Source organism: Bombus bifarius, unplaced genomic scaffold (assembly GCF_011952205.1).
Source record: "Bombus bifarius isolate JDL3187 unplaced genomic scaffold, Bbif_JDL3187 scf7180000008286, whole genome shotgun sequence".
NCBI classification, from domain to species: domain Eukaryota; kingdom Metazoa; phylum Arthropoda; class Insecta; order Hymenoptera; family Apidae; genus Bombus; species Bombus bifarius.
Window position 1 is genome coordinate 61948 of NW_022884569.1, and position 26438 is coordinate 88385.

Genomic DNA, 26438 nt, shown 5'->3' on the forward strand with positions numbered 1-26438 from the left:
TCTTTTGCGAAATAGTGTAACGTTTTAGGGCAGGTCTTTGGACAGCTTGTTTATTCATGATTTCTAAACATAGAATATAATTTTTTCTATGAACGATATATCTTAAGTTTCAATGATTTTTCATTAATATAATTAAATTCCTTTGAGAAAAGTACTGAAGTACGTCTATAAACTTCTACGTGCATTGCGCTACATCCACAAAGTTAGTTTAGCTTATAACAGTTATTAAGATCTCTTGATGTTAAGTATTATCTTTCACACGGGGACGAAGCTTTGTAGGTGAAGTTAATTAAACATAAGCTTACTACTTAAGTGAAAGGAATACCAGATACAGCTAACCTACTCTGTGGTAGTGTATCTGTGCTCGTACGACTGAAATTGTAAATAGTACATGAAACCCAATCTTAAAGACATAAAATGTGTAAATGGTACTTCTATCTTCGTTCTCCATTAGCCATTTTATTAAAAGACCAAAATTAAGTGTTGAAAAATGTTAAACGGTAAAATAAAAGCAAAAGAATATTTAAATTTCAATATTGTCTAAAGGAAACATATACTCAGCGCTTGTAGTGATATAGCAAACAAAAAGTAAATATTCCCTAGTTCCTTGACATACCTATAACATATTTACATAAAGGTAAAACCTTTTTCATTTCTGTCTCTCTCATGTTGTCCTTAGCTACTTAATAATAGATGAAACAACTGTGTAAGACACTGACATAACACTGATAATTTATATACTATATAATTCTTTCCTCCTTTTTTTGTACATACCAATAAAATCTCTTCGTACAATTTAATAAAACTAGCGCAACAATATTAACGCACTTTGTTAATAGTTTAAGCTAAATATTATAATTTTTCATTTCGTGCTTATATCGAGCGTTATAATTAACATACTGAGAAAAAGACACTTTATTTTTTAGGTAAGTAAATATGTTTTTATTTAAAAATCGTTCGTCCAACAAGAATAATTTTTAAATTGATCATCATTACTCATCTCATTATAAAATGTAGAAATTATGAAGATGTAACTTAACTAATTCACACTTTTATTCACAGATTCACACACATTCTTCATTTCGTACTTATATCGACCGATATGATTAATATACCGACAAAAAAACACTTTATCTTTTAGGTAAGTAAATATGCTTTTATTTAAAAATCGTTCGACCAACACGAATAATTTCTAAATTGATCATCATTTCCCATCTCATTATAAAATGCAGAAGTCATGAATATGTAACTTAATTAACTTACACATTCGACGTTTACAATTTATTTTTTAGGAATACCTACTAATATATGGTTTTTAGGTGTACACGTGTTCGGTATGAATTTCGAAAGATACACTCTATAGTCAAATTGTTCAGCCAATAACTTTCTGTCAGTATCGATAATAGCCATGCACTCGTATCCCTGATTTGTTTTAACATTTTTCTCATCATGTGTTTGGTCTGCAGCATGACTAAGAATTATATAACTTTCCTGATCTATTTCATTCTTAAAAATGTTACTCCTTGGGTATGTTAAATAATGACAATTATGTAATGATCCATAACAACACGGACAACACACAAAAATAGCTTTTTCTTTGATGCATTGTTGTATGACTAAATCAGTTGCAACTCCACACGCATGCAACGACATGCCAATATCGAAGTGTCCTTTAAAATAGACTAAATTACATTGATAAAATTTTATGTTCGTTAATTTTAACTTGTTCACTCTTTCCTTGGCTCTGTTCAATGATTTTTCTTTATTCTCCAATAATATAACGGTACAATATGGCAGAAAGTACGCGACTAAGATACCCAAGTGACCGCTACCAGAACAAAAGTCCACTATTACATCTCCCGCTTTTGCCAACTTTATCACCGGTTTACACATATTTTGTAATTGTTCGTGTTTCCGTCTTAAGCGCGCAAGTGGTAAGGCACCACCTTCTGCGGTAGCGTCATACGGTACCGAAGACCAATCAAGATTCAATTCTGCACCAAATGGTTTCAAGTCGAGTTTGGTTTGTATGTTTAAGGCTTTGAACAATCGCAACGAGTACTCCACATCTTCTTGTCTCGTATAAACGCGACTTTTCGGTTTATATCTTTTCGGATCACTTTTATATAGACTTTGATTTGGTACATCAGGAAACATGTAATTGAATTTAGTCATATCTTGACTCTTCAATAATGGCAAACACTCGAGGCAGTTGAGTATAATTTGATCTTTGATCATTCTTTTATACCATTTAACGGTTAATGGAAGAAGCTGCATTGTAGCTTCGCTCGAAAATACACTCAATAAAATATGAGTGCAAACAAATATAATTATATCTGCTAGAGTCACGTACGAACCTTCAGCATATGTATGTTCTGGTGTTCCATCTTGTGAAATTATATTTTTATATTTATACAGATTGTGCAGCCTAGCTGGTTGCGACATGTGATATTCAAATCTGGCCATGCTGGAAGGTAACTTGATTTGTTTTGCATCACCCATGTGTAGAAATTTTACAGTCAGTACCAAATCTACCTCGCAAAATTTCGTCCAGACGCTTGATTCTGAACAAGCAGTTAAACAGGATTCTTTGAACCCTAATAACTTTCGACAGTAATGTGTTGGACATTCTGCCATGGTTTCTTTGATTATTTCACGCAGAATCGCACAAAGCCCTGCGATGCAACTAGTTTTATTTATAACGATAATTGGCAAATCACATGACAGTACCGGATATGGAATTTTCTTCATATCCACAACTTCATAAACAAAAGTGGAAATATTTATAGTATATACTCGTTCAAGAGGTTTTTGTTCACTTGGTACAAGCTTAATATTAATTTTAGAATTGCAGTATTTTACAGTAAATAATGTTATTATTGTTTCTATTGGAACTAGACATAATTCTGTCAAAGAATATACTTCCAAATAAACTTCATTCATTTTTTTAAACTTCCTGATATATCATAAAAGCACAAATAAAAGAAATAAAAAATGTTATTTATTATACTATGCACTAGCTCTCAGTTGCCTGGCTACTTTTCTTATTATCCTTTGCCTCAGGACATTTTCTCTCCAATAAACACTGATACAGGAAGTTAATGCCAAAAGGAACATAACTGTCTCAAACTTCCAAAATGCTCTTTCCTCTAACCAAGCTACCCTGTCACAACTGAATTACATATATGTATTATGTTTACTACAATATTATTTATGCAATTCTTCATAAAACTATCAAGGGTATAGAAAATTAATTACCTTCTTGTTATAGCCTCTCCGCTTTTACATTTCAGAACTTCCTTGTATCTGGCGTAAACACATACATCAATGCTTTTACTTGCTATTTCAAAAGCAGAACATGGATGACATTCTGATGTTACTTCATATTCATCTCCAGAAATGCATCTTGTATTATTTTCAAAATTTTCTAAATAAAGTTTATTGGGATTTTCTGTCCAATGGCTTTCAACAATTAATACCAGTATTGTTAATCTAGAATAAAAAATATAATGTTATTAATACGTTTATAATAACCATACTAACGGTATGTTAATATTCACAGCGATAGACAAAGAACTATAGAAAAAAACTAACCCTCCTAATAGTGTTATACCAATTAACATTCTCTTTTTTGTGCATAACTCGATCATTTCGAGGTACACTATGTCATGAATTTCAGCTTTCTCGGTCAGCTTACGTGACTCATGTGAGAAGTAAATAAAATTTTTAGAGAAACCTTCGTAAATAAAGCCAAAACCATTGGCTAAAGATAGAATGACATGACATTAAAAGGAATTTCGTGTATCAAGGTATGAAATACCGGCCAGTCAAAAAAACAGAGTGTGTCTTACGCCCTCTGCAATTTCCTACGGCGAACATAGGAATCATCACGGGCGACTCGTTAGTAATTATATCGGTAAAACAGCAAGATGTCGGTATATTATCACTAACAGCTTTTGTATTTATCACTGCTGAGGTATGCGAGCATGAGTTCTATTGTCGCCCCTGATTTCAGTAGCCACCAAAGAGGAAATTGTACCTGTAGTTATAGATCAAAAGATGAGTAGGCTGTCGTCGACGAACATGGGAAAAATTCAGCCAAAAATACGCTGTATGAATTACCACCTCTGGCAGTGAAACGGCAGAATTATACATACATTTTTTTTAGTGGGAGTTATATGCATATACGCAGCGAGTGGGGAAATGTGCATTTCTCACTATTGTAGGCGAAGTACGTCTATATTTATTCGCTTTATAAATTAAAAATATAATGCAATCTACGTACATATACAGACCGTCAAAAACATAACAAGATCTTCAGTTTTTTTTAAACGATTCATATTTCAAAATATATATAATACAAATATATAATACAAATATATATAATATAATATAATATATATAATACAAATATATATAATACAAAATATATATATAATTCATAAGATACCAGGGAAATATAAAAAGGTCCAAAATATAAAAATATGTTTTATTTTTCACACAATTTTACATAAATAATTGCCAACAGGCAACGAGACTGAATACAATGAATGATTTGATATCAATTTAATATTATAATATTAAATATCAAACCCGCGCTCTCTTAGATAGACACACTGAAGCAGTGAGTAAATAAGTGAAGCGCCATCAATTTATACAAAGCATTATGTATATTTAAAGCGATAGAAATAGCTGCGACAGAAAATGGCATTTTCATCATTGCGTTGAAAATCGAGTATTATCATTATGCTTGTATACTTGTTTCTGTATTATGCAAGATAGAAGGCACGTGCAAAAAAGTTAGGAATTGTTTACTTGTCATGAAAATAGTGACGTATCGTTATTTGCGAAAATATAATACTTTTTTTATTTAATATGATTCGGTCTTATAAGCTATGTGATGGACTTTTAAGCTGTGGTATATATATGTATGTATATATGTTTCAGAAACAGATAAACCCTGTATATCTGATATGCTTCTTGGAAAGATGAATAGTAATAAATAAAGAAAGATAACGATAAATATGTGTGAACAAAATTTGAATGACAAGTGCAATATTAGACCATGCGCATACGCTCTTAAAAGAGAAAGCGTTTTATTGTCACGATATACGAGAATCACTGGTATGTTGCCTAGTTTTAAATAAAAAACTAAATAGAATGAATTAACATATCAGGAAGTAGAAAATCTGGCGAGACAATTTCCTTTTTTAAGCAACTTTTTAAAATGGCTAGTGTTATACCTAACTCCGATTATATGTCATTTAACTCGAGCAATATTAAAGAGTTATTGTCATGTATCGTTGAGACCAGCAATTTCTCAACGATAAAGTTGGTTTGCCCAACATTGTGAGCAGAAGTAATCATTTTCTGCAGAACCGAAAAATTGACAGTCTTCATTGCGACATTGTTTGACATTAGCCTAAGAAAAACCTCAAATTATTCAAGTTTCGTAATTACAATGAATATTTAAATCCTTACCTCTAAACTATTGGCATTCCATGACTCTGGCCTCTGTTTATAAACTGATGGTTGGTCATTATAAAAAGTAGATCTATGGAAAAAATAATTTATGCGATACACACAAAAACTAATAGAATAATTCATAGAGAGGTATATTAATCTCAGTACCTTGAAAGATAAAGTGTACGATCTTTATTCGGATTGGTCGGTAACAATTTGCTGACGCTTGCATGGCTGTCTTGATCGCTGGCTGTATAGAACCTAGATTTGCCAGCACCATAATTCATTTCGCTCCCAGTCTCGTCAACTTTATGATCTTGGAGATATCTGTATGACATAAAAATGATTAGAAGTCGTATTCTATCTATAAAATGAAATTATCATAACTACATAAGATTGCTATACCTTGCGTGAGCACATTGGAGGTAATTCTGAAGCATCTGATCCACATATTGATGACGTCTACTTCTGATCCTTACACATAACAAACCTTCCGTTGAAAGTCCACCGGCCGTTACTGGTAAACTCTTTGGTCTCTTTGTCATAGACCACAGTCTTTTACTAACGGATTTTCCAATTGATCCGAATTGTTTAGCAACTCCAAGCAATTGTTTCGCAGTTTTAGAAAGTGAACCATCAGTATCTGACAGTCTCTCGATTTCTTCCGATGTGAAATTTTGATATTCGCAGTCTAAATATTGCCGCAATAAAATTTCCATCTAAATACCAATATTGAGTAATTATATTTTAATGTACGTTGTAACTATAGTTTATGTCATCGATAAGATTAATTACCGTATCTTGTTGACAAATTAACAAGTCTCGTGAACCTTCTTCCCAATCCCAATCAGGTCCTGGATCTACCGCGAATAAAACTGATAGTAGTTGACCTGTATCTGGATCTATAAGAGGTATACTAACACCTTCGTTACAACCATCTCCAAAATCACTCGCTCCATCCACCGTAACGAGAGGAGAAAAATGAGCTGAATGATATGCTAAAAGCAATGGGGTTCTATGACAACGTGTCGGAGATACTTCTAATGGTAAATACACTCCACCAAATGGAATTGGTGCTAAAGCTACACCTTCTGCATCTTTTAACATAGTCTCTGCTATAACTATTATAGGCCGCTTTAAAGCATGAGCCAAAGCTAATATATGTACCTATAAAGTTTCAACTGCATAAGTATGTGGTAAATCTGGAACTGCAGAAAAATTAGAAAAAAGTATGGAAACCTTACATACTTCTTCAAGACTTTGGTAGGAAGTAGCAGTTTGGTTCCTGAGAATAGGAGAAGCCATATCTACGATAGTTTGCCATTCTGTTAACCATTCTGCCTCTGTATAAGATAAACCTGAAGCTGCATTTAAGCCCATTTGGCGCCATTTCCACCTTCTAAACAAAGCATGTCTATATTCTCCTTTAGCCAATGTATTATACAGAGCTTCTCTGAGTGTAAGAAGTCTATCATGAAAGCCCCACATGCCAAGAGAAGCTGCATGTAGGAGACAATTGCCATCTCCTGATGTTGCCAAAGGCCATAAAACTCTGTTACTTCCATTTTTACATCCCCCACACCACCAATTTAAACGACCAGCAGCTTCCAAAGAAGTTAAGCACCCACCTTCTATTAGATCTCTTTCCAAAAATTGTCGAAATGAATCTAAGTGTAATGTATCATTCAATTATTAAGACACAATAGAGAAAGTAATTGTAACTGGTTATACTAGAGCATAAGTAAAATACCTGGATATACAGTTAGATCAGGAAGTGAAAATGTAAACTCCGGAGTATCTAGAGATTCTATAGTTGCTAATTGAGAACGAGCATAAGAGACAATGGCAGCATTTTCAGTTGCTCGAGATATACCTCTGGCTAGCTTCTTTGTAGTTCCTCCTCCATTTTCCAATGCATTATTAGAACTTGTCTCTTTCTCCAAACCATCGTACGTGGACAGTCCTACGTTCATTACACTATCTTCTTGCACCTACAAAGTAGCAGTTCATCTAAAATTAATGACGTTACAATTACAAAAGTGATAAAAAGATATCACAGAAAATGTATGCGAGTTACCATATAGTATACAACTAAGAGTTACAAAAATGCAGCAGTCAAATGGCTTTACACAACAATATACATGTATATATTAGTATTTAAAAATAGAACAAGGTGACATTTGTATGGTAATAAACATAGAATGGTTATGTACATAACAAATTTAATTATAAATACAATTAAAAGGAAAAGAAAGCGAGGAGAAAGCATTTTAATCCTCATGATTACGAAATATCAAAAGTGACTAAAAAAGCAGACGGTATATATATGTACATTTATACATATAAATAGAATTATATATACGAAGAACTTGTATGTATATGTGCCACTATCGGATATCATTATTCAAAATGTGCAAACCTTGGCCCGTATATCGAATTAGTGAAGTGGAGCGTAGCGGTAGAGTATCGTTAAATAGTATTCTAATTGGACTACGATGCACAAGCCGCTCGTATACTATCTCACATTTTGTTACACTGTATTCGTATTAAACCCTATCTCACAAGGCTACCCACAATGTATGAAAACGGCCAAGAATCTGTCTGCACAGAAGCTGATACAAACACAACATAACCTAGAACACGCAATCTCGAAAGTAACTGGTTGGAGAGTAAAGAGAATAAGAAGCGAATTATTATTATTGCGTCACGGAAGTCATCGTGAAACTCTAAATCGGTCACATGTCTAATTAACGAGGGATTAAGAGATACACTGTTGTTATTTACGCAGTTGCATTCCCGCCCACCAATGGACAAGTTGATTCTGATCACGATAACGTAACCAATTTTGAAATACAAGAAATTCATTCGTACCGTTTATCACATAATATCGTGTCGCTACTTAGAAATGCATTTAACCTTGAAAGCAAGCATTGCGCATCACATGTACCGCCCACCTATATAGTATGACATATGTATAACACATTTGTAGAATAATTTAATAGAAAACACCACCAAAATTAATCATTGACCTTTATCAAGTTACATCGTTCTCTTTTATTTTTATCAATATAAAATCATATAGCTGTTTCATTTTAACTTTAACTTTTTTGGGGTTTGGATTATTAATCATTATGATTCATTATTATTATCGTTCCAAAGATAAACACCTGCTTTTTCTTAATATTCCGTTACGTTGTTTTTTATTAAAAAGCAATTATACATCTTCTAACGGTAGACAATGTAACATTATTCATTGAGAGTGTTTTTGGAAGATTACAGAAAACTGTGCAACTGAAAAAGCCGCCTTAACATGATTTACTAAGTCGCGTGCAAACTGTAGCGCCACAGGTTACCATTTTTCGACATTGTAGTTCGTCTACCTTGCTTAAACGTAAGTTGCGAGACGCGACCATGCCGATGTAGTAGGCGTGCACGAGTGTGTGTGTTATGTACTCGTGTCCGTTTTAAACCTCAAAAAGTTGGTCGATTTTGCTGGAAAAGTTTGTCAGTTTACCGTGGATGATAATATTTTTATACAGTGGACAGAGAATCGGAAAGAATATTATCACGATGAATAATTGCGGCATACACCTGATGTTTTTTCTATCAGTTAATCTGTTGATTCTATTGGGCCACGTAGCCGGTTCTAAGGTGTTGCAAATTCGTGGGATACCTAACGCGAAAAGTTCGCTTTATCCATCGGATCGTGACTTCCAGTGCCTTGATGGAAGCCTAATAATACCATTTTCACATGTAAATGATAATTATTGTGATTGCGCGGATGGCAGTGATGAGCCCGGTACGCCTGCCTGCACAAACGGCTCATTTTACTGCGAAAATTCCGGTCATAAGCCTCGCTATATACCATCCACCTGGGTAAACGACGGTGTTTGCGACTGTTGCGATGCCAGTGACGAATATAGCTCAGGCAAGGAATGCTTAAATAATTGTAATGAACTTGGGAAGGAAGCCAGGTTGGAGCAACAAAAGGCAGAAGAGTTGATAAGGGAAGGTAACAAGATAAGGATGGAAATGATTGCTAAAGGCAAACAATTAAAGACAGATTATCAAGCACGCTTAGTTAAATTACGCTCAGAATACGAAGAAGCAGAACTTGTAAAGAAGGAGAAGGAATTATTGAAGACTCAAGCGGAGGAACGCGAAAGAGCTGCTTTAGAAAAGTACAAGCCAGCTGAATCAGAACAATCTGTAGCACAAGAGGGAGAAGAGGATGAAGAATTACACGAGTCAGATGCAGAGGATTATTTTAAACTACTAGACTCCGATAATAGTGGTACTGTAACAATTGCAGAGCTTCAAACTAGGGTGACGTTTGACAAAGACGGGAATGGAGTTGTAACCGAAGAAGAGGCAATGTATTTCTTAAATAATCAGAAGGAAGTCAATCTTCAAGATTTTATTGATTCAGTATGGCCAAATGCAAAGGTCCTCTTAATGTTAGAACAAGGTTAATAAAGAGATTGTCTGTTGGTGATACATTTCTTTTACTTCTATTTTGAACTATGCATTGTATTAATATCTTATTTCAGGGATGTTTAAACCAGCAAGTCAGAAAGAGGAGGGAGAAGACGAAGAAGATGAAGAAGGAGAGATTCACGAGCCAGCGGATGAAATATCTGAGCAAGAAAAAGTTGAAGTTGATGGCACAGAGGCAGATGAAGTTGCAGGCAAAGAACAGCTGAAACCTGAGGAATCTCAAGTGCAGTATGACGAAGAAACGCAAACTCTCATAGATGAAGCAACAGCTGCACGTGAGAATTTCGAAAAAGCGGAAAAATCCGTGAATGAACTGTTAACGGAAATCAGAGAGTTTGAAGAAAAATTAGATCGTGACTTCGGCGTTGACAATGAATTCATACCTCTAGACGGCGAATGTTTCGATTATACCAATTTGGAATATGTTTACACCTTGTGCATGTTTTCGAGAGCGACGCAGAGATCGAAATCTGGCGGTAGCGACATTAACTTAGGTCACTGGAACGATTGGAGCGGACCGGAAGGTCAAAGGTATTCGAAGATGAAATACGACTCTGGCCTCAGTTGTTGGAACGGACCTGCGCGTTCTACCATTGTCAATCTCAGCTGTGGTAAAGAAAATAAACTAGTTTCAGTGACTGAACCTAGCCGGTGCGAGTACGCTATGGAATTTTCCACGCCAGTTGTATGCAATGCGAATCTGGAATCCGCTAATACACATGACGAATTATAAATTTCATATCGCATAAACGTGCAGGATTTAATACGCGATTGTATGACTTTGAAACGTAAGGTACATAAAAATGGCAAGGGTGAATAACGACCACGCGATTCACCTATTTTCAAGTTTGTTCCTTGAACGTTTAACGCGTTAAATAAAAAGTTATTACAACATTCGCAAATTTGCACAAAGTTTTTTACTATTGAAGATAAAGGAAACTGATAAGCTATAGTAAGAGACCCTAGTCAAAACTTGCACGATAAGTAATGGTAATTTTATCGAGTATCGAAATCGTGATCGGTTATTCGTCCTTGCATTAGAAACTCTTTGTCGTTGTACTTGTATACATAAACAAACAGAATTCGTAGCAGATAACGCGGTCGTGAGTTATCAACGAGCTCAGTTTGCTTAAAAGGTAGAGAGACATTTTAATATTCGTGATAAGTGAATAAGAAGTCGTTGTTACACGGTAATTGCCAATATTGTGTTACTGTTATACATTCCTCCTTTTGTACGAGACGAATTTTTATGAACTGGTCCGAATAAAACGACCTAAGCTGTTTCACTGGTCATTGGGTCATCACGCAGTTGAGCGACTACCTATTTTCGTCAAGGTCTACAAGACTCTCGCCCGAAGTAAATGAACTGAAGCAACCACTCATGCACACATATACACTCTGTAAGAAAATTTCGAGAAAAAAAATTTTCCCAAATTGCTACGTGTAACGTAGAAAACTGTATTTAATGTATCGAGATATTTTGTAATTTTCTAAAGATGCGTATGTGATCGACGCATCGGAATGCGGGTTCAATAAAGAGGAAAAGAATTTTGTTGTCGAACTGTAATTACGATGGCAGCTTTATTTACATTAAAATGGGCGACTTTTACTCTTTCTGTATTATATGCCTGTATATATTTATGTGTATTTATATATACTATAACATGTATACAAATATAAATATATATATATATTATATATTTATATAATAATTGTATATATACATATATTTATATTTATATATACGCGTATTTATTTATATATATATTTATTTATTTATATTCTTCTTTCAATTATGCCAGTTCTTATACGTTATAGTGATGGTTAATTCAATTCTCTATTTATGTCTCATTAACCTAACAATCTACGCGTATCTTTTGGAGTTTGAGACTTTTACAGTTAACTAGAAAACTAAAAGGGGAGGTGGTCAATAGGGAGGAAAGTGATAAACGTTTCTGCGCGATTTATCCAACAATGTCCGCAACCAGTCGATTCCTTGGTACTTCGTTAAGGCACTTAAAAGACTGGAAAGAAGTATCTTGTCTTGTCACGCGGTATTACGTGATGAAGACGATACGCTCTAACGTCTTTTCTTCACCCCACGATGATCCACTGTTTCCCTTTGAACGTACACAGATTATTTTGATCTCAACGTGGAATTTATAATTCTCAGACGTACAATCTTCAATTTAAAATCAAAAGATACATTTCGTTTATCGTATTACTCATACAAAAAGAAAACAACTTAAAGCATTATCGCTTCTTCAAAATCTGGAAAGAGTAGATCAGATATCTAATAGTACAGAATATAATCTCTGTCAATTTCGCGTGGTTTGACGTCGACACGTAGAAACTACTAGATTGATATGGAAAGGCAGCATTTCCCAAAGATTTTACCACAACATCTCTAAATATAATTGAACTATGTTTTCGTTTAACAACATACCCTGTGTTCGCTTAATGACTCGTCTTGGCCATTGAACTAAACACTCCTTAAATCATGTTGACTATTATATTTTCTATATTATCTTTTATATATTCTCTTTATTCGTATACCTTTTATTCGTGCCTAATTTTGCAATGGGGTTTTTCCTTTTTGTATTTACACAGTGGAACGAAACACGACATTTATTAGCGACTCTAAGCTACTGTACAACAAGAAACACTAAGCTCCTAACACGAGAAGAATTTGTAAGCACGACACGCGAGTATATTGATTCGCGGTATCGCGCACCACCTAATACTGCATTCGGCTATGACCGGTAATCTTATCGTGTATGTGATTTTTGTTTCATGTAGAAAAAAAGGAGGAAGAAAATACGATTGCAACGGAACAAGTTAAATAACACGCGATTTACAAGTAATTACGGCCAGTAATTATGTTTAAACACGTTGACCTTACAACTTTCTCGCCACGGACCAACTTAAAATCTTTTTACATATTGATTACCTTTCCACTTTCCTTTGTTTCTTTTTTTTTTTGGTGTTTGCGAGTGAGAAACGAAGATACGCCTCATGAAAAACATTATAAAAATTTGAAGTAAATAATTTACATTATTGTCCATCTTATAGTCTTAACCAGTCGAACATTTTCGTTCGTATTTCGTTTCCTTCAGTTTATTCAGTCTACAAATGAAATCCAGATATAAAAAAGTTTACATAGGAAAAAAAGGCTTTGCATAGTCTCGACCAGTTTCTCTTCTTATGTATCCTTTTTTCCCATTAAACAGGCGAAATCAATCAAACGCGTGCCTGTTAATTAATTACGTGTGTAGATGTGTGTAGTGTTCATTTGCCGAGTTTCTCGAACATGATTAGTTTCTCCTTGAAACTCTTCGTGTCCGTGGATACTTCGGATATATTGCCGTTTAACATGTTTTGCAAATCTTCGTCGTTCTTACTAACGAGGAGATTGTCGAAGATCATCTTGTTATCTTCTTGTTTAGCGACTGGCGAGGTAGGCTGTGACGTGGTGATCTGTTGCTTCTTCTTAGGATAAATCACAGAGCTTCGTTGGTTATTGCCGTTGTCGGCCATTCTGGTAACTATCGTGATGGCTAATAATTGATGAATGTCGATGTTCTCCTTCGATTCCGATGATTGGCGCCAGTAGAATTTGTCCGGTGAGATCAAGGATTTGGAGTCCTCCGTGCCGTCCGCCATTGAAATTTGTTCCGAATGCGACGTCATTAGAGGTTTATTGGTCCAAGGATCCTGAAAATAGAAACATTTCTTTTTTTACTCGATCAATAATTAATACGAGCAAAAATCGACTTTTTCAAAAACTTACATTTTTGTCGCGTCTATCCGCAACAGCGTCCGCGAGATCTTCGTGTTTTCTATCCTGATCCAAATCTCTCTCCAAACTGTCTAAAGTTTCGGTACTCTCCGACGACTTATTCCTCCTCTCAGAATCTAACGTATCCGTACTGCCAAGCTCCGAGCTTTCAGACGACTTCTGAAGCCTGGCTGGTTTCCTAACCGTGATCGGTCTTTTCTCTTCCTCTCCATCGTCCGTTGGGACGATGTCCACGTAACTGGTGCTCGGTATTCTTTTTGGTGTTCTTCTGATTCTCCTGTTTTCCAATCTGTCATCCGACTCCAAATTGTCAGAGCTTTCGGACGACATACGTTTCGAGGATCTCCTGCAGCATTTCCCGAAACTATCTCCGATATTTTCCCCCTCGTCTTTCGACTCGCATATCTCGATCCTCTCGAAATCTTCCGACGACTTGGACGTACTCTTTGATAACCTTCTTCCCCGAGACAGATTGATATCCGAAATGCTACTCCTCTTCTGCAGTTCTTGAACAGTCTCCGTTCCAATCTGCGTTTGCTCCAAAACCTCGAAATTCTCCGACGACTTTGATATGTTCTTGGAGGATCTGCGAGCGCGCAACTCGAAGCTGCTCCTCCTACGTTCGATGGATTCGTCGCTGGCTAACGCCTCTATCGCTTCTAGGCTGTCGGAAGACTTGGACACGCGATCGATCGACTTCGAGATTGGGTTTAGCAGTCTTCGAGTCACGGGTTTCGCTTGTTCGTACTCCATTAATTTGTCGAAGCCTTCCGTAGATTTGGAGAACCAACTGGGAGCCACTTCTAGACTGTCAGGCGATTTCGACAATCTGTTGGAGGATCTCCTTCGAGGTAGCTTCGATTCCAGCTCTTCGAACATCTCTGTATTCTTTGGTGTTCGATTCGACGCTTTCCTGACGATCGATCGAACTTCTGGCTGCTTCTCCAAGTCGTCGTTCACCTCGACGCTCGCTCTCGAGGCAGTCACGGCGTCCAGGCTATCCGGGGATAAAGAGGCCACGCTAGGTGGCTTTCTAGGAAGTTTAGCTTCCAGTTGCTCGAAAATGTCCGACGTACGCGACAATCTACTCGAAGATTTCCTCGTGATAGACACGTTCTTCGGTTCAGTCGGTGAAGACGCATTGCTGTTCACGCTGACCGTTTGCTGGTCCAAGCTGTCCAACGAATCCTCCGCTATGGTCGTGATCGTCGACGTGGATGTGTTGGCAGCTTGAGAGCCAGTACGCCTCGGAGGCCTCCGGTTTTTGGGTCGAACCGCAATTCGGTGATGTGCCGCTGTATGGTTCAAACTGGCGCTTTCCAGTTGCGCTGGTGGACAAATGGAAAGTTTTGTTAAAATAAAATAAATTTGACTTTATCTACCTAGTCGTTCGAATCACGTTTTACGAACAGACTGTGGATTTTTGCGCGTTATTTATTACAGTACGAAATAGTTCGATAACTTTCGAAGAAATATTTGAATCTTGAAGATCAACCACGATCCTCTTGAAAATCCTAGGTAGACGCGTTATAATACGATTTAAGTTCACTGCTCTTCGCGTCCATAGAAATATAAATTTATATTAACATCCGACAGTCTGTGAAATTACGTAATAAGAATAAGAACGTTAAGTTAGACACTTACGTAAATCTTCTTTGGCCACAGGTATAATATGATCGATCGTGTCCTTTGGCGATTTTGAGCCCTAGAAAACAAAATTCAGAGATAAATTCAATACACCGTTTACTCAATTAATCGTCGTTAAACTCTGTATCAAAAAATAAATACGGAATTAATATTATACGACGCCAACGACCGATTACAGAGAATTTAAAAAATTCATAAAATAATAGAAAATTAATAAAAATAGACCGACGACGGGCTAGACGAATTATTCGTGACACTGTTAGTGGCCTTTGAGCCGAGTGCATCGGCAGGCGGGCTCGCAAAACGCCGGGTATAACGGTATTAACCACTATCGGGACGAGCAAGTGCGGCCAGTTAACCGTGATCGTTCGAAACCGGTTGCAGGTGCCGTCTCGAAAGACACTTCTTCACCAGGAAAACCTTTCGTTCGTGCTACCGTTCCCCCCTCGTTTTGCGGCACGTCGTTGTCGAGAGCGTAATCGCGCGGCAAACAGCTGGTATACAAGTCGATCAGAGAATCTACGCTCGTTTCGTAAAACGAAACTCGAATTTCTCTTTTCTTTGTTCGTCGCCGGTCTAACTCTACCGCTGACACACTTCAACCTATTAGCCGGACAATAAGTAATTTGTTACTTGAATCAATTGCCTCTTGGATATGATAATTTCTTTATTCAAAAGGGTATTCTAGCGTAGAACATTATAAATAAAATTTGCTTTTCTACTTCTGTATTGTCCGGAAGTATAGATACAAGCAACAACTACGCTTGCAAAAGAATTTCGCAATATTCGTAATATTATTTTACGTGAATTATTATATGTCAAAGTTGCTTGTTATCTCGATAAACAGAAAGATCGTTAATATTTTTCATATCGTTTGTGATACTTTTCTTTCATCTCGTTTCACGTGGTAATGACGTTCGTGCCAATTAAGAATGTCTTTAGTTTTGTCGATGTAGATAAGTAGAATGTCAGCCAGTAGATTATACATTTCTTTTAACGGACCGCGTTAAATACCTTATAACTCGATCAATTTCAATTTTATTTACTTCGAAAAACGTGGCGACTAATTTTAAAACATAAATAAATGAATGGTACTAAAAAGTTTTACAGTTACTTTGAAAAAAGGAAAAATCTTAAAGTCTGAAAGGTTCTATACAGACCACCAGGCGGTCTACAATATTCTCAATCTAAAATACCTCCTTAAGTATTCCGTATCTTTTAATTAAAAACAAATTACGTCGTATATCAATCCAATTAAAATTGATCTGTCCTCGTTAACTTCTACTTCCATGATTGTACAGATTTCTGATCGAAAGATGGCCTGGTTAACAGATTAATCTTAAACTAATCTTAGTCACGTCATTGTGAGAAAAGGTTTGATTGGATTTTTCTTTCTTTCTTTTTTTTTTTTTTTTATCGGATCTGGCCGAACCGAAGATCGACGTAATTAACGGCCGATCGATTACCTCGATCGTCTCCTCGATTCGTGGACTCGCGTCTTTGATTATCGGCGGGATCCTCTGTCTCGTTTCCGGCTTCGAGCGTGGTCGATCCTCGATCCTGCACGAAGATCTAACAGATCCTGTCGACTCATCCTCCGCTTTATCCTACATCGTTCGAGCAACATATCGAATAATATACAACGTGTCTCTAGTAACGTGAAAATCACGGGATCTGATCGATTACCTCGATCGTATCTTCAGCTCGAACGGATTGCTCTTTCATCGCCTGAGGGATTGTACGTCTGCTCTCTGGCTTTGGTCTTGGCCGATCCTCGATTTTGCACGCCGATCTTATCGATCCGAACTCCTTGTCCTCGATCTTGTCCTTGCAGCCAAATTTACGTAACGCGTTATTACTAAACTAACGATGTGTATGCATTCGCGGGCGATTCGGAGTTGTAAAATTAGATAGGGCGCATGTATTATATGCAGAAACATATAAAACACGCAAAGAATAGCGTAAACGTGGGACATATTGTATCTCGCATTAGTATTCGTTATAGCGTTTAGCGAATGAAACAAATCTTTGCTTTCACGTCTGTAATTAGACATTGGCAGTCTAGTCATTACGAGGGAGTTAGCATGTATTGTGTGAGCGATTTGTCGATTCGTGGAGTTTCGCGAAGCTCGTCAATTGTTCGCGTGAAAATTATTCACTTGTCTAATAAACGGAATAAAATTTGACGGGAAAGACATATTCCTTGTACCTCGAAGCATCATAAGTATAGTACTGCTTGCGAGCTTTTATGCCGAATAATAAGTATAATAACTAAATTAAGTTAAACTTGGTATGAAAACTTTCTCTATTTATATACTCGCCACCGTGCACAACGGAATCACGCGACATAGACACAAGAAAAATTTGGAAACAAAAATTCCGAAAGAATCAACGAATTCGCAACGTTACTGGTTGTCAGACTGCAGATATTTATGCGAAATTTAGAAATGCAAGAAGCAACAAAATATACGATATCTATGTAAGATATCCAAAGTACTTGGTAGCTAAATATGATACCCGTTTACGTTATATGCTTCAAGCCATGTTCATAAAAATACGAAGTTACATAAACATCCGCAATCCACTTGTTATATTGTATTATTTTGTAGATCAACGAGATCAAAGACAGTATTGCAATAATCGGGAATTAGCAATTAGAGATGACGCCGAACTAACATTGGTATCGTCGAAATAAAAAGATGGAGCTTCGTAAAGGTTTCGTTCCACGAATCCGCTAACACAGTGGTAGGAAACAACGAAAGGACACGTTCGAACCGAGGCTAGTTTTTCCTGATCGATTACCTCGACCGCATCGTTCTCGGCAGCCTCATTGTTAATCGAGCAGAGGATCTTTCGCTGGCCGGTTTCCTGTTTCGGTCTCGGTCGATCTTCCAACCTGCACACGCGCCTAATCGGGGCGGGTATCTCGTACTCGACCTTCTCCTTGCACCCGTACACGCCGATGCTGATCTTCGCCGTCGGTTGCACTCCCTGGTAACCCTTGCATCGCGCGCCATCCTGTTTCGTCCGGTCGATAAGCCGTCTCGTCTCTACCGGATTCAGATTCAGCTGCTCGATTATCGCCCGTATGTTCGACGAGATGCTGCCCTCGCGGTGAGACACCACCATGATTCCAGCGATTGGTTTGCCCGATCCTCGAATACTTGTCGATCCTAGCGCGACCTCAGACGACCAGGATCGGCCCAACTCCCGCTGCTACGACGATCTCGGAATTGCCGCGAGAACAACGTCATAGGACAGCCGAGTGCTCGAGTTATCGATAGCGAAGTTTCTGGAATTTCATTGGGAATTCAGACGAGGGTCCTACGATTTTTCGAGCCACGTTCCTGGGATGCTGAGAATTACGGAAATCGAGATTCTGTCGAAGAGAAAATCCAGGAGTTTCGTAGCAGAATGGTACGTACAGCGAAGGACGAAAGTATTCGCGATTGACGTCGATATTCAGATTCCGAGGAGACCGTGTTTCTTATTTGATTCGTCTTAAATTTGTTCGGTATAACTTAGACTGTGACGGAAGAAAATATCGCAGGAGACATAATTATTACGATTTAAATTTTGGCTTCGTATATATCGGATGGCAACCTTGCACGGATACAAAATTCTGTTTGATTAATCGTTTCCTCGATACTTCATCTGTAAACGTCAATGATTTTTTGATATTGATCGTATTCTAATACGTACGATCGTAAACGTATACTTTCAATCGATCTTCTGACATTTATAAAATAAATGAGAATTTTGTTATAATTCAACTATATATCTGATTAGAAAATATGTTTATCGTAGATAAACGTGTTTATCATAGACTTATAGATTTTCTCTTCGAAAAGCTTCTCAATCTTCTTTTACGATATCCTATTATAAAAAAAAAACTTTCGCGAAGAAGGCAAACTTTCCAAACGATTTATCAATGCGATGGGGTCTTCCTCTAGAACAATTTCGACCGCTAAACGCCGATCATTCCCCCCTCGACCATCGAAGCTTGAGAACACGTTCTCCAGGCCAGAACAATCGCGCTTGTTCCTAATTGCGTTAACGAACTCCTCGGCCTACCTAGTTTTCGCGGTTAGCGTATCGCTTTTCTCAGGATTTCACGACCGCCTCCAAGCTCGTCCTCCTTTTCCTCCGACCACTCTCGGGTTCTGGGGGACCGTTTCTCACGCGACCTTCTATACGATCCCTCTCGACAGAATCACCACGAAATTACTTGCCGCGTTTCGATTCGTGCGTCAGGTAGATAATCGGCTTGGGGAAAAGTCACGGACGCACAATGCGTAGTAGGTACGGGACGTCATATCGCATTTTCTGAGTTGTTGCCTGCGTTGTTTCGTGCAAACAATAGATAACCACCGTCTCATTATCGTGGTCGATTATACTCGACGAACGTTAAGATCCGACGTAGAAAAGTGAGTTTTGTCGCGTGAGCGTTCCACGCCTGTTTTAACTGTTCGATTATATGAGAAACATTTTATGGTTTCATTGGCAATGAGACAGAGGTTACGAGATACCGTAAACGTACCGTAAACGTACGTTTAGAAGAAAGTTAATACGAACAGCCGTATGAATAGCCATTTTAAACTCGTAACAAGTGTTGAAGATAGTCTCGCTGAATTCGAGACTTATTACCATAATAGATAATCAAGTGTTACATACGATTTCTCGTATTAAATATCTTGTAACTATAGACTTTCTCATTCGTTTAATTTCGATTCGTTTCAAACGAGCATCGTTACAGCGCCGATGAAATTACAAAATGTTTCGTAGCGCATATAATACATATATTCATAAAAGATGTGTACGAAAGTGTTCGAGCACTTTCCTGAGCCTGTCTACTGTCGCTCTGATTATTTATTGATTCTACAAGAACGTAATGAATATCGTTAGTTTCGTTAGATAGGTAGCTTCTTATTATTAGTTTCTCATTTATTTATACGTTTCGCTGATCTTCATATACCGATGCTACAAATTTATTAAATTAATAGAACTGTTGTTAACTAGTGTATATCAGTTATATGTAACGTAGTCAATATAAGATAACGCGCTTGTGTAATTGAAGTTATACTCAATCTCGCCTGATATAACAGAGGCTCGATTATGAGTTCGTAGATCTGAGGCTGAAGATCAACTTGTTCCTATAAACAAGTTACGGACAAAGGTTCTACTATTGGGTTGGCAACTAAGTGATTGCGGATTTTGTCAATACCACCTAATGACAAAATCCGCAATCACTTAGTTGCCAACCCAATATATCTAAAAACGACGATCGACGCGTTCGAATGGAACTTGAATTTTGCTGCTTCGCCGTGCTTTTCGCGTATGGATAGATCGAATACGCAATCTCATGCAAGAGAGTTCGCGGCAACAGCAACGTTCGCGCCTCTTCATCGAGAAAAGGTGTTGGGTAAACATCGTGGGCGCACGACGTGGGCACATCTTTGGCCTGGATTTTGCCGAGCTCACATCCGCCGCTCTTCGATCAAATAATTCAACCCAATAACCATGCGAGAACGTATAAAAACTTGAAAGAACAGTTTTTTTCCGAAGATTGCGTCATTTAGTTAGGTCAGCCTTGCAGAATGGGCCTCGAAATGAAAACTACGGAATCGCTATCTAACCAACTAATCGCAGGCAATTTTTACATCAGAGTTACACGCACACTACTAGTAATTAAGTTAAATTCATTATGAAACTATTATGAAACTGATATCGTTCGTTTCTTACAAAATATCACGTCGATTCGTAAAGACTCTGGTATTCATCGATTTGCCCCTTAACAACCGTATCCGTGTTAACACGACCTACTTTATCGGTTGAATTTACGCGATACTAGGAATCCTCGTATCCCAGCTACGATAAAGCTTACTGGACGACACATCCCTGATTTTATTCCACCAACTGACACCACAGGAAATCCTTGCAGATAATGCGTTGCGTGTTCGTAAAAGACTGGGAAAGACGGGAAGAAGATTCGTAAAGAATTGCAAGATTATAACGCATCCTTATGCACTGCACCGTGTTTCCGTTTATACCACACCATAAATAATATATAAAAGCCAGTTATAAAAATCTAGATTTGCTTTATAAAAGTATATCACTTTGCGACGAACACCGAACACAGTTCTCATAATTTTCCATCCCATCGTTTTCGTACGAGTTGTGAATAGTTTTTAGAAGGACCATGCTTTCTATAACATTATTCTTTTTAATCATGATACGTCTAAATCTACAACAACATTCGGGGATTTTTTAGCGATTTTTGCAAATTAATTCGATCCTGCAGGATTTACAAAATATCTTACAAGTGAAGTGGCAATGTTATTAGCGAAATTTTAAAAGCGAGAAGCTACGAGTTATCCCTCGCACAAATCACAAGCTAATCGGTTATCCTGTTTGATGTAAAATTCCAAATTGTAAAATCAAAGTCTACAATTCGTAACTTGTCGATTCACGGGCCGAGTATCCACCAAAAAATGTCTGGTTGATTGATCGAGCGGAGAGAAAAAGGTAACGCGCCAAACGATTATCGGCGATCGTTCTATCAGCTGATTCACCGATCATCCTACTAACCGCGACACACATTTCCGTAGGACTCTGATCCTACTAAATTCCTCGGTGATTTTCCGTTCGAGTAAGCAGAATCGGATTGTTATTAGCTCGAGCGGAAATCGGTAGTTCGAGCAGGTCGCGAACCGGTGCGTTTATTAAACGGTTGCGCAACGTCGTTCGAGTTTTCTTTCGCCACGGTGTCCCGACGTCACTTTCTCTTCTCTCGTGGAAAATTATTACGTTCCGTAATTTCCGCCGGACCCGGCGGCGCCGCGGCGCACCAACATCGCGCGTATCCGGTTGGAATGTAAGCGGACAGATCGTGCAGGTGGTAGAGGTGTGACCGAGCACTGAAACACCGGTGATTTTGCAATAACGGCCGATCGAAGGTGTTGCAGCTATTCGAATAGACTGGTTGTGGTTGTAGAAAATCCGACGTTTTCGCCCGATTCGCTTTCCACCTGCTACGATATATTTGTAGAAAGGTACAGTAGTTTCTCGTTTGTCCGACAAGTCGCTGAATAAGATAAGTTTGCAAGACCGAACAATTTCGATAATAGAAATTCGCTAAATGTATTTTCTACGTTTTGTTAGATCGAATAATGAAACTATGCTCCTCGAAATGTCTTTATTCAATATTTGTCCATTTCTCACGATAGAGAGATCGATACTTTGTAAATATTCAGAGAAACTACGAAAACACGTACTCCCATAATGCCAGAATCGAATGGAAAGACAGTTTTGACGAGAAATTGGTCGACGATGTATATCGAAAGTAAAAACTTGCTCTTCCGTAAAACATGAAAAATATGACTCATCGTGTCTTTCACCTGTGGTCTTCGTTTATTTTCAAAGAAACGTCGCATACCCTACATGTACGTTACGTGACAAGACGTAATATCAAGGGAAAGCCTACGATTTCGTAGTTAGTTAGGGGAACGAAGGCGATGAATCGAACTACCCGAGCGTTGTCGTTACTATTCGTTGCTACGGAGATTATCGACCAAACTGACATCCACAATTATTTATTATCACTGGACGATTCAGTAGTTGAACCGCCACTATATATTCCGATGAAAATTAACCGTCACAGACGTGAAACGTTGCTGCTTGTTATTCTTGGGCAATTTCTCGCGTTTCTCGATCAAAGATTACTAGCACGAGGCAAGCGTTGCGCGTTGGCTGGACGTTGACGCGAAACTAACGATAAAAGTACGATAACAGGGCTGCAGCAGTCTGAGATTAGATCGGTTGTCGGATGTATCGACGCTCCACATCTTCTCGTCGTTACCAAGATCCGATCCAGGATCGATCTCAGTGGTCCACGAGCTGCCTTCTTCCATGCCAGTTGGCCAGTCGCGTATCTTATTGTGTCATCATTCTCAATTTGCTTTATCGCTCGTGAGCGCACCGTTACTTTTGCTCACGCGAGCAAACACCTCGCGATTAACCGAAATCTTTCGCTTTTTTTCAAGTGCCTCGACTCCTTTGCCAGTGGAAATTTCAAATCGATCTTTATCGAGTTTAGGTTCGATGTACATGCGGAAACAATTTATCACGAAAGGTATCATCTTTTACGGGAGGACGAGATTATAGGAGAATTGCATTTTTTCAGATGATAGAAATTAATAACTTTTACGATAAATGAAGATTAGGGGAGCAAATCGCGACAAATGTATTTTTGCTGGTTTTTTGATTTTGACGTTACTTCGTGACTAAACAGGAGAAGTTCGATACGATATATCCACGTGTTTAGAAGATGGCTGATCAGTCGACGAAATCTATTTTAAGACAAGCGATATTTTGATATAACGAGGATATTTTAAAACTGTCTGCAAGAGTATGCGAATAAACACGTTTAATTTGAAAACCGAATAACGAGACAATTTTCACGACGCACGATCAATCGACATCGTATTGAATCATAAAACTGCTTGCCTGTAGAAGATAGAAAACGTAATTTATCGCGTTACTCCAAATATAAGAAATTAGTAGCTTGACGCGTATAACCGGCGGTGGACGTCTTTTAATAAGAAACTGCACCTAACGAAATTTTCTTTTATCCGTATGCGCTCGTTGATCCGCGAAGATTCGAGCTGGAAGGTAATCGGCTGCGTCCGATGCCGCGGAAAACGAGCGCGGCTTTCACGGAAATGGAAAGTAAGGCAAATCGAAGAAACTGAAGAAACCGTAGATTCTCGACACTGAAACTCGTATCGTATCGGCGCGATGATTCTGCAACCGTACGTCTCATTAACGAACCCTGGTCGACCAATTTCGCTTTCTATCAGGTGATTCAACGTTTCGCAGGAATTTCCTTTACAAATCAACGTCTTCATATTTCACAGTGAAAACGCACGCCCATACGAGATTAGAATCGTGTTGTACGTTCAAACTTTGAAATTCAAAGGCCGACCGTTCGATCCGGAATGTTGAAGCAGGTTGGCAGGATGTTGGAAATCTGGCACGCCACGCTACGAGCGACGTGCTCGCGTTTCCGTGCCATTGTCGCGCGATGCAGAGAGGGGCGAGGCGAGGGAGAGAGAGAAAAAAAAAAATACGCGGAAAGAGAGTAGACTAGTCGAGGAAGGAGCACGAAAATGATCCACGGCTCGCGTGAAAATGCATCATACCGCGACGAATCAGGAGCGTGGACGTTCGATGATTTCACTGCGGAACCTCTTGCGTTCGTTCTACAATACTGCACTTATCGTGTCGGTTCGCTGAAAACCGATAACAGATAACTGCACGCTTTGCACCGATCTCGCATTCTTCCTACGTTAGCGCGCGCAACTTTTTGATATTTTTTATTACTCGAACGCTCGGAAAATAAAATTCCAAGTAAGTTTCCGTTGCTTCGCATGTACAGTCTTTGCAATTTGTTCGATGTTAGTCACGTTGGTTTTTCGATCAACGCCGTTGGATAATAGTTTAGATAAAACGGGGTGTAAAAATTGTAGGAAAATTATATAACAGACTTTAGGTCAGGCGAAATTATCTTCTGATAATTTGGGGGTTTTAAGTGTGATTCTGTTACGTAATTTATCAACGCGATGAAAACTTTCTTCTTATCAAGAACAGCAAATTTAGGATATTTTTTACATGGCAATTACCTTTCTTTGAATTCCTAACATTATTAATATATGTAATTGTATTTGTACGATTTCTTCGAAACGAAATGTTAAGTTTCACACGTATACGCTTATCACGCTCTTACGTCGCTTTTTGAGAAACTAATAACACGTTTGCTTTCCGCTGATACTTCCCCCCGCGATATCGATCTTCGTGTTACAAGAGGATCATTTCCGTACAATGATGTTTATCTCTCTGAATAAAACTCGACCTTTCCAAACTTTCCAAAAGATAAAACGTAGTAAACGTGTTAATCTGTGCAACCTGGCACGAATCGGCGACAAATTGGCTGTTTAACAGACACTTTTCTTTCCTCTGTAATTGGACGGATTGAGAAACGAGCGTGAACAAAAGGCGCGAAGGAAACAAAGAATCGCGAGCCGAAACGATTCTAAACGTCGTTTCACGGGATATCGCGAAGATGAGGAAAAGAAACGCGAGGACAACCGGGTCGAATTCACGAGCGACGGCCACTTATCCGCGAGCACGAGCGATTACCGCGAACGCGCCGTAGTTTTCTTCTCTTTCTTCTTGCGACCTCGGTCACGCCACGAGCGCGTCCTCAAGAACTCGTTCCGAGCGAAAGAGAACTCGCCCTGGCGTAGTGACACGCACGCGGAATACGATTTAAGACTCGCCTAGTTCTCACGGGGCCGAGCCGTGCCATTTCGTCATACCGACCGGTTAATTGCGCGCCGACCCTCTATTTCAACGATCAAACGTTGCCGCTGTACACCCTGTTTTCCACTTTTTCCCCTTCCCTTCTTGCTTCGTTTTCCCTCCTCAACGCGCCCCTGGAATCTCGCTCCCTCTTTGCATCCTGCGAAACTGTGGTAGCGCCCAGGCGCCAAAATCAACGATCGATCAACTCGTAATCTGTTCATCGAATATTCGTAATTGATGCTGTCGATCATATAGATTTTTACGAATGTCGATCTATTTAATGCGAATACCGTCGATGGAAGTATATATAGTTAGTTAATTGTTTTAATTAATATTTTTTAGGCATTAGGGAATAGCAATTTTTTCGTTAAAATTTTGTTCGGGACAAATTTTGCAGCGAATTATAAAAATAGTTAAGCACAAGCAACTATTGTAATATTTTATTATATTATTATTAATACGAAATAAAAAATGTCGAAAACGGCATTGATAAAAAGGAAAGGGTCTTCGCGAAATTTCATTGTGTACTGTGCAAATTTTGTGATAAAAATTGTGATAAAAATAAAAATTATAAGACGAGATAAGGTCCAACGGATGATAACGTTTACTAAATATTATTTGTTAAGATGCAATGGTCAAACGATATATATTTTTCCGATTCACGTTTGTC

The 26438-nt window shown here is 38.1% G+C and overlaps 5 protein-coding genes across 19 annotated transcripts in view; 1 reads left to right on the forward strand and 4 right to left on the reverse strand.

Annotated features, from left to right (window-relative positions):
- Positions 1-96: 96 nt before the first annotated feature.
- On the reverse strand, positions 97-3408 carry LOC117212192 (glutathione S-transferase C-terminal domain-containing protein homolog). Its single transcript, XM_033456752.1, has 2 exons — positions 3259-3408; positions 97-3172 (listed from the first exon to the last, which is right to left on the reverse strand). The coding sequence occupies exon 2, from the start codon at positions 2941-2943 to the stop codon at positions 1282-1284; it is 1662 nt and encodes a 553-aa protein (XP_033312643.1). The 5' UTR covers positions 2944-3172; positions 3259-3408; the 3' UTR covers positions 97-1281.
- LOC117212228 lies at positions 3010-3888 on the reverse strand. The gene is made up of 4 exons (XM_033456832.1): positions 3852-3888; positions 3595-3763; positions 3259-3492; positions 3010-3172 (listed from the first exon to the last, which is right to left on the reverse strand). The coding sequence occupies exons 1-4, from the start codon at positions 3886-3888 to the stop codon at positions 3010-3012; spliced, it is 603 nt and encodes a 200-aa protein (XP_033312723.1).
- Positions 3889-4475: 587 nt separating this feature from the next.
- LOC117212209 (OTU domain-containing protein 7B-like) lies at positions 4476-8511 on the reverse strand. 6 transcript variants are annotated; one of them, XM_033456787.1, is made up of 8 exons: positions 8248-8511; positions 7214-7454; positions 6712-7130; positions 6259-6630; positions 5869-6182; positions 5632-5790; positions 5482-5554; positions 4476-5422 (listed from the first exon to the last, which is right to left on the reverse strand). In XM_033456787.1, the coding sequence occupies exons 1-8, from the start codon at positions 8326-8328 to the stop codon at positions 5321-5323; spliced, it is 1761 nt and encodes a 586-aa protein (XP_033312678.1). In that variant the 5' UTR covers positions 8329-8511; the 3' UTR covers positions 4476-5320. The 6 variants fall into 6 exon arrangements, with proteins under 6 accessions (XP_033312678.1, XP_033312683.1, XP_033312684.1 ...); XM_033456792.1 differs by having other exon boundaries at positions 8335-8508; XM_033456793.1 differs by having other exon boundaries at positions 8216-8307.
- A 247-nt stretch (positions 8512-8758) lies between these two features.
- On the forward strand, positions 8759-11583 carry LOC117212210 (glucosidase 2 subunit beta). Its single transcript, XM_033456794.1, has 2 exons — positions 8759-9931; positions 10014-11583. Exons 1-2 carry the CDS (start codon positions 8983-8985, stop codon positions 10691-10693), a joined length of 1629 nt encoding a protein of 542 aa, XP_033312685.1. The 5' UTR covers positions 8759-8982; the 3' UTR covers positions 10694-11583.
- Positions 11584-12615: 1032 nt separating this feature from the next.
- The window catches only part of LOC117212207, a 91993-nt gene continuing 78170 nt past the window's right edge, over positions 12616-26438 (reverse strand). For 5 of the 10 annotated variants that reach the window (XM_033456779.1, XM_033456777.1, XM_033456776.1 and 2 more), the window contains 5 exons: positions 17093-17233; positions 16873-17013; positions 15404-15464; positions 13751-15087; positions 12616-13674 (listed from right to left, as the gene is read on the reverse strand). In XM_033456779.1, the coding sequence (XP_033312670.1) occupies positions 13249-13674; positions 13751-15087; positions 15404-15464; positions 16873-17013; positions 17093-17233 (2106 nt within the window). In that variant the 3' untranslated portion in view covers positions 12616-13248. Of the gene's footprint in view, positions 13675-13750; positions 15088-15403; positions 15465-16872; positions 17014-17092; positions 17234-18208; positions 18677-26438 lie in introns of those variants that run through there. The other 5 variants (XM_033456782.1, XM_033456781.1, XM_033456780.1 and 2 more) reach the window with 3 other exon arrangements.

Coding starts and splice junctions, on each gene's coding strand:
- LOC117212192 (XM_033456752.1), bottom strand. CDS start 2,943: ATGAATGAAGTTTATTTGGAAGTATATTCTTTGACAGAATTATGTCTA.
- LOC117212228 (XM_033456832.1), bottom strand. CDS start 3,888: ATGATTCCTATGTTCGCCGTAGGAAATTGCAGAGGGC. Junction 3,764..3,851: donor CGTAGGAAATTGCAGAGGGC/GTAAGACACACT, acceptor TTCTATCTTTAG/CCAATGGTTTTGGCTTTATT. Junction 3,173..3,258: donor GGAGAGGCTATAACAAGAAG/GTAATTAATTTT, acceptor TATGTAATTCAG/TTGTGACAGGGTAGCTTGGT.
- LOC117212209 (XM_033456787.1), bottom strand. CDS start 8,328: ATGAATTTCTTGTATTTCAAAATTGGTTACGTTATCGTGATCAGAATC. Junction 7,455..8,247: donor GTGGGCGGGAATGCAACTGC/GTAAATAACAAC, acceptor GCTACTTTGTAG/GTGCAAGAAGATAGTGTAAT. Junction 5,555..5,631: donor CGTACACTTTATCTTTCAAG/GTACTGAGATTA, acceptor TTTTTTCCATAG/ATCTACTTTTTATAATGACC.
- LOC117212210 (XM_033456794.1), top strand. CDS start 8,983: ATGATAATATTTTTATACAGTGGACAGAGAATCGGAAAGAATATTATC. Junction 9,932..10,013: donor CCTCTTAATGTTAGAACAAG/GTTAATAAAGAG, acceptor ATCTTATTTCAG/GGATGTTTAAACCAGCAAGT.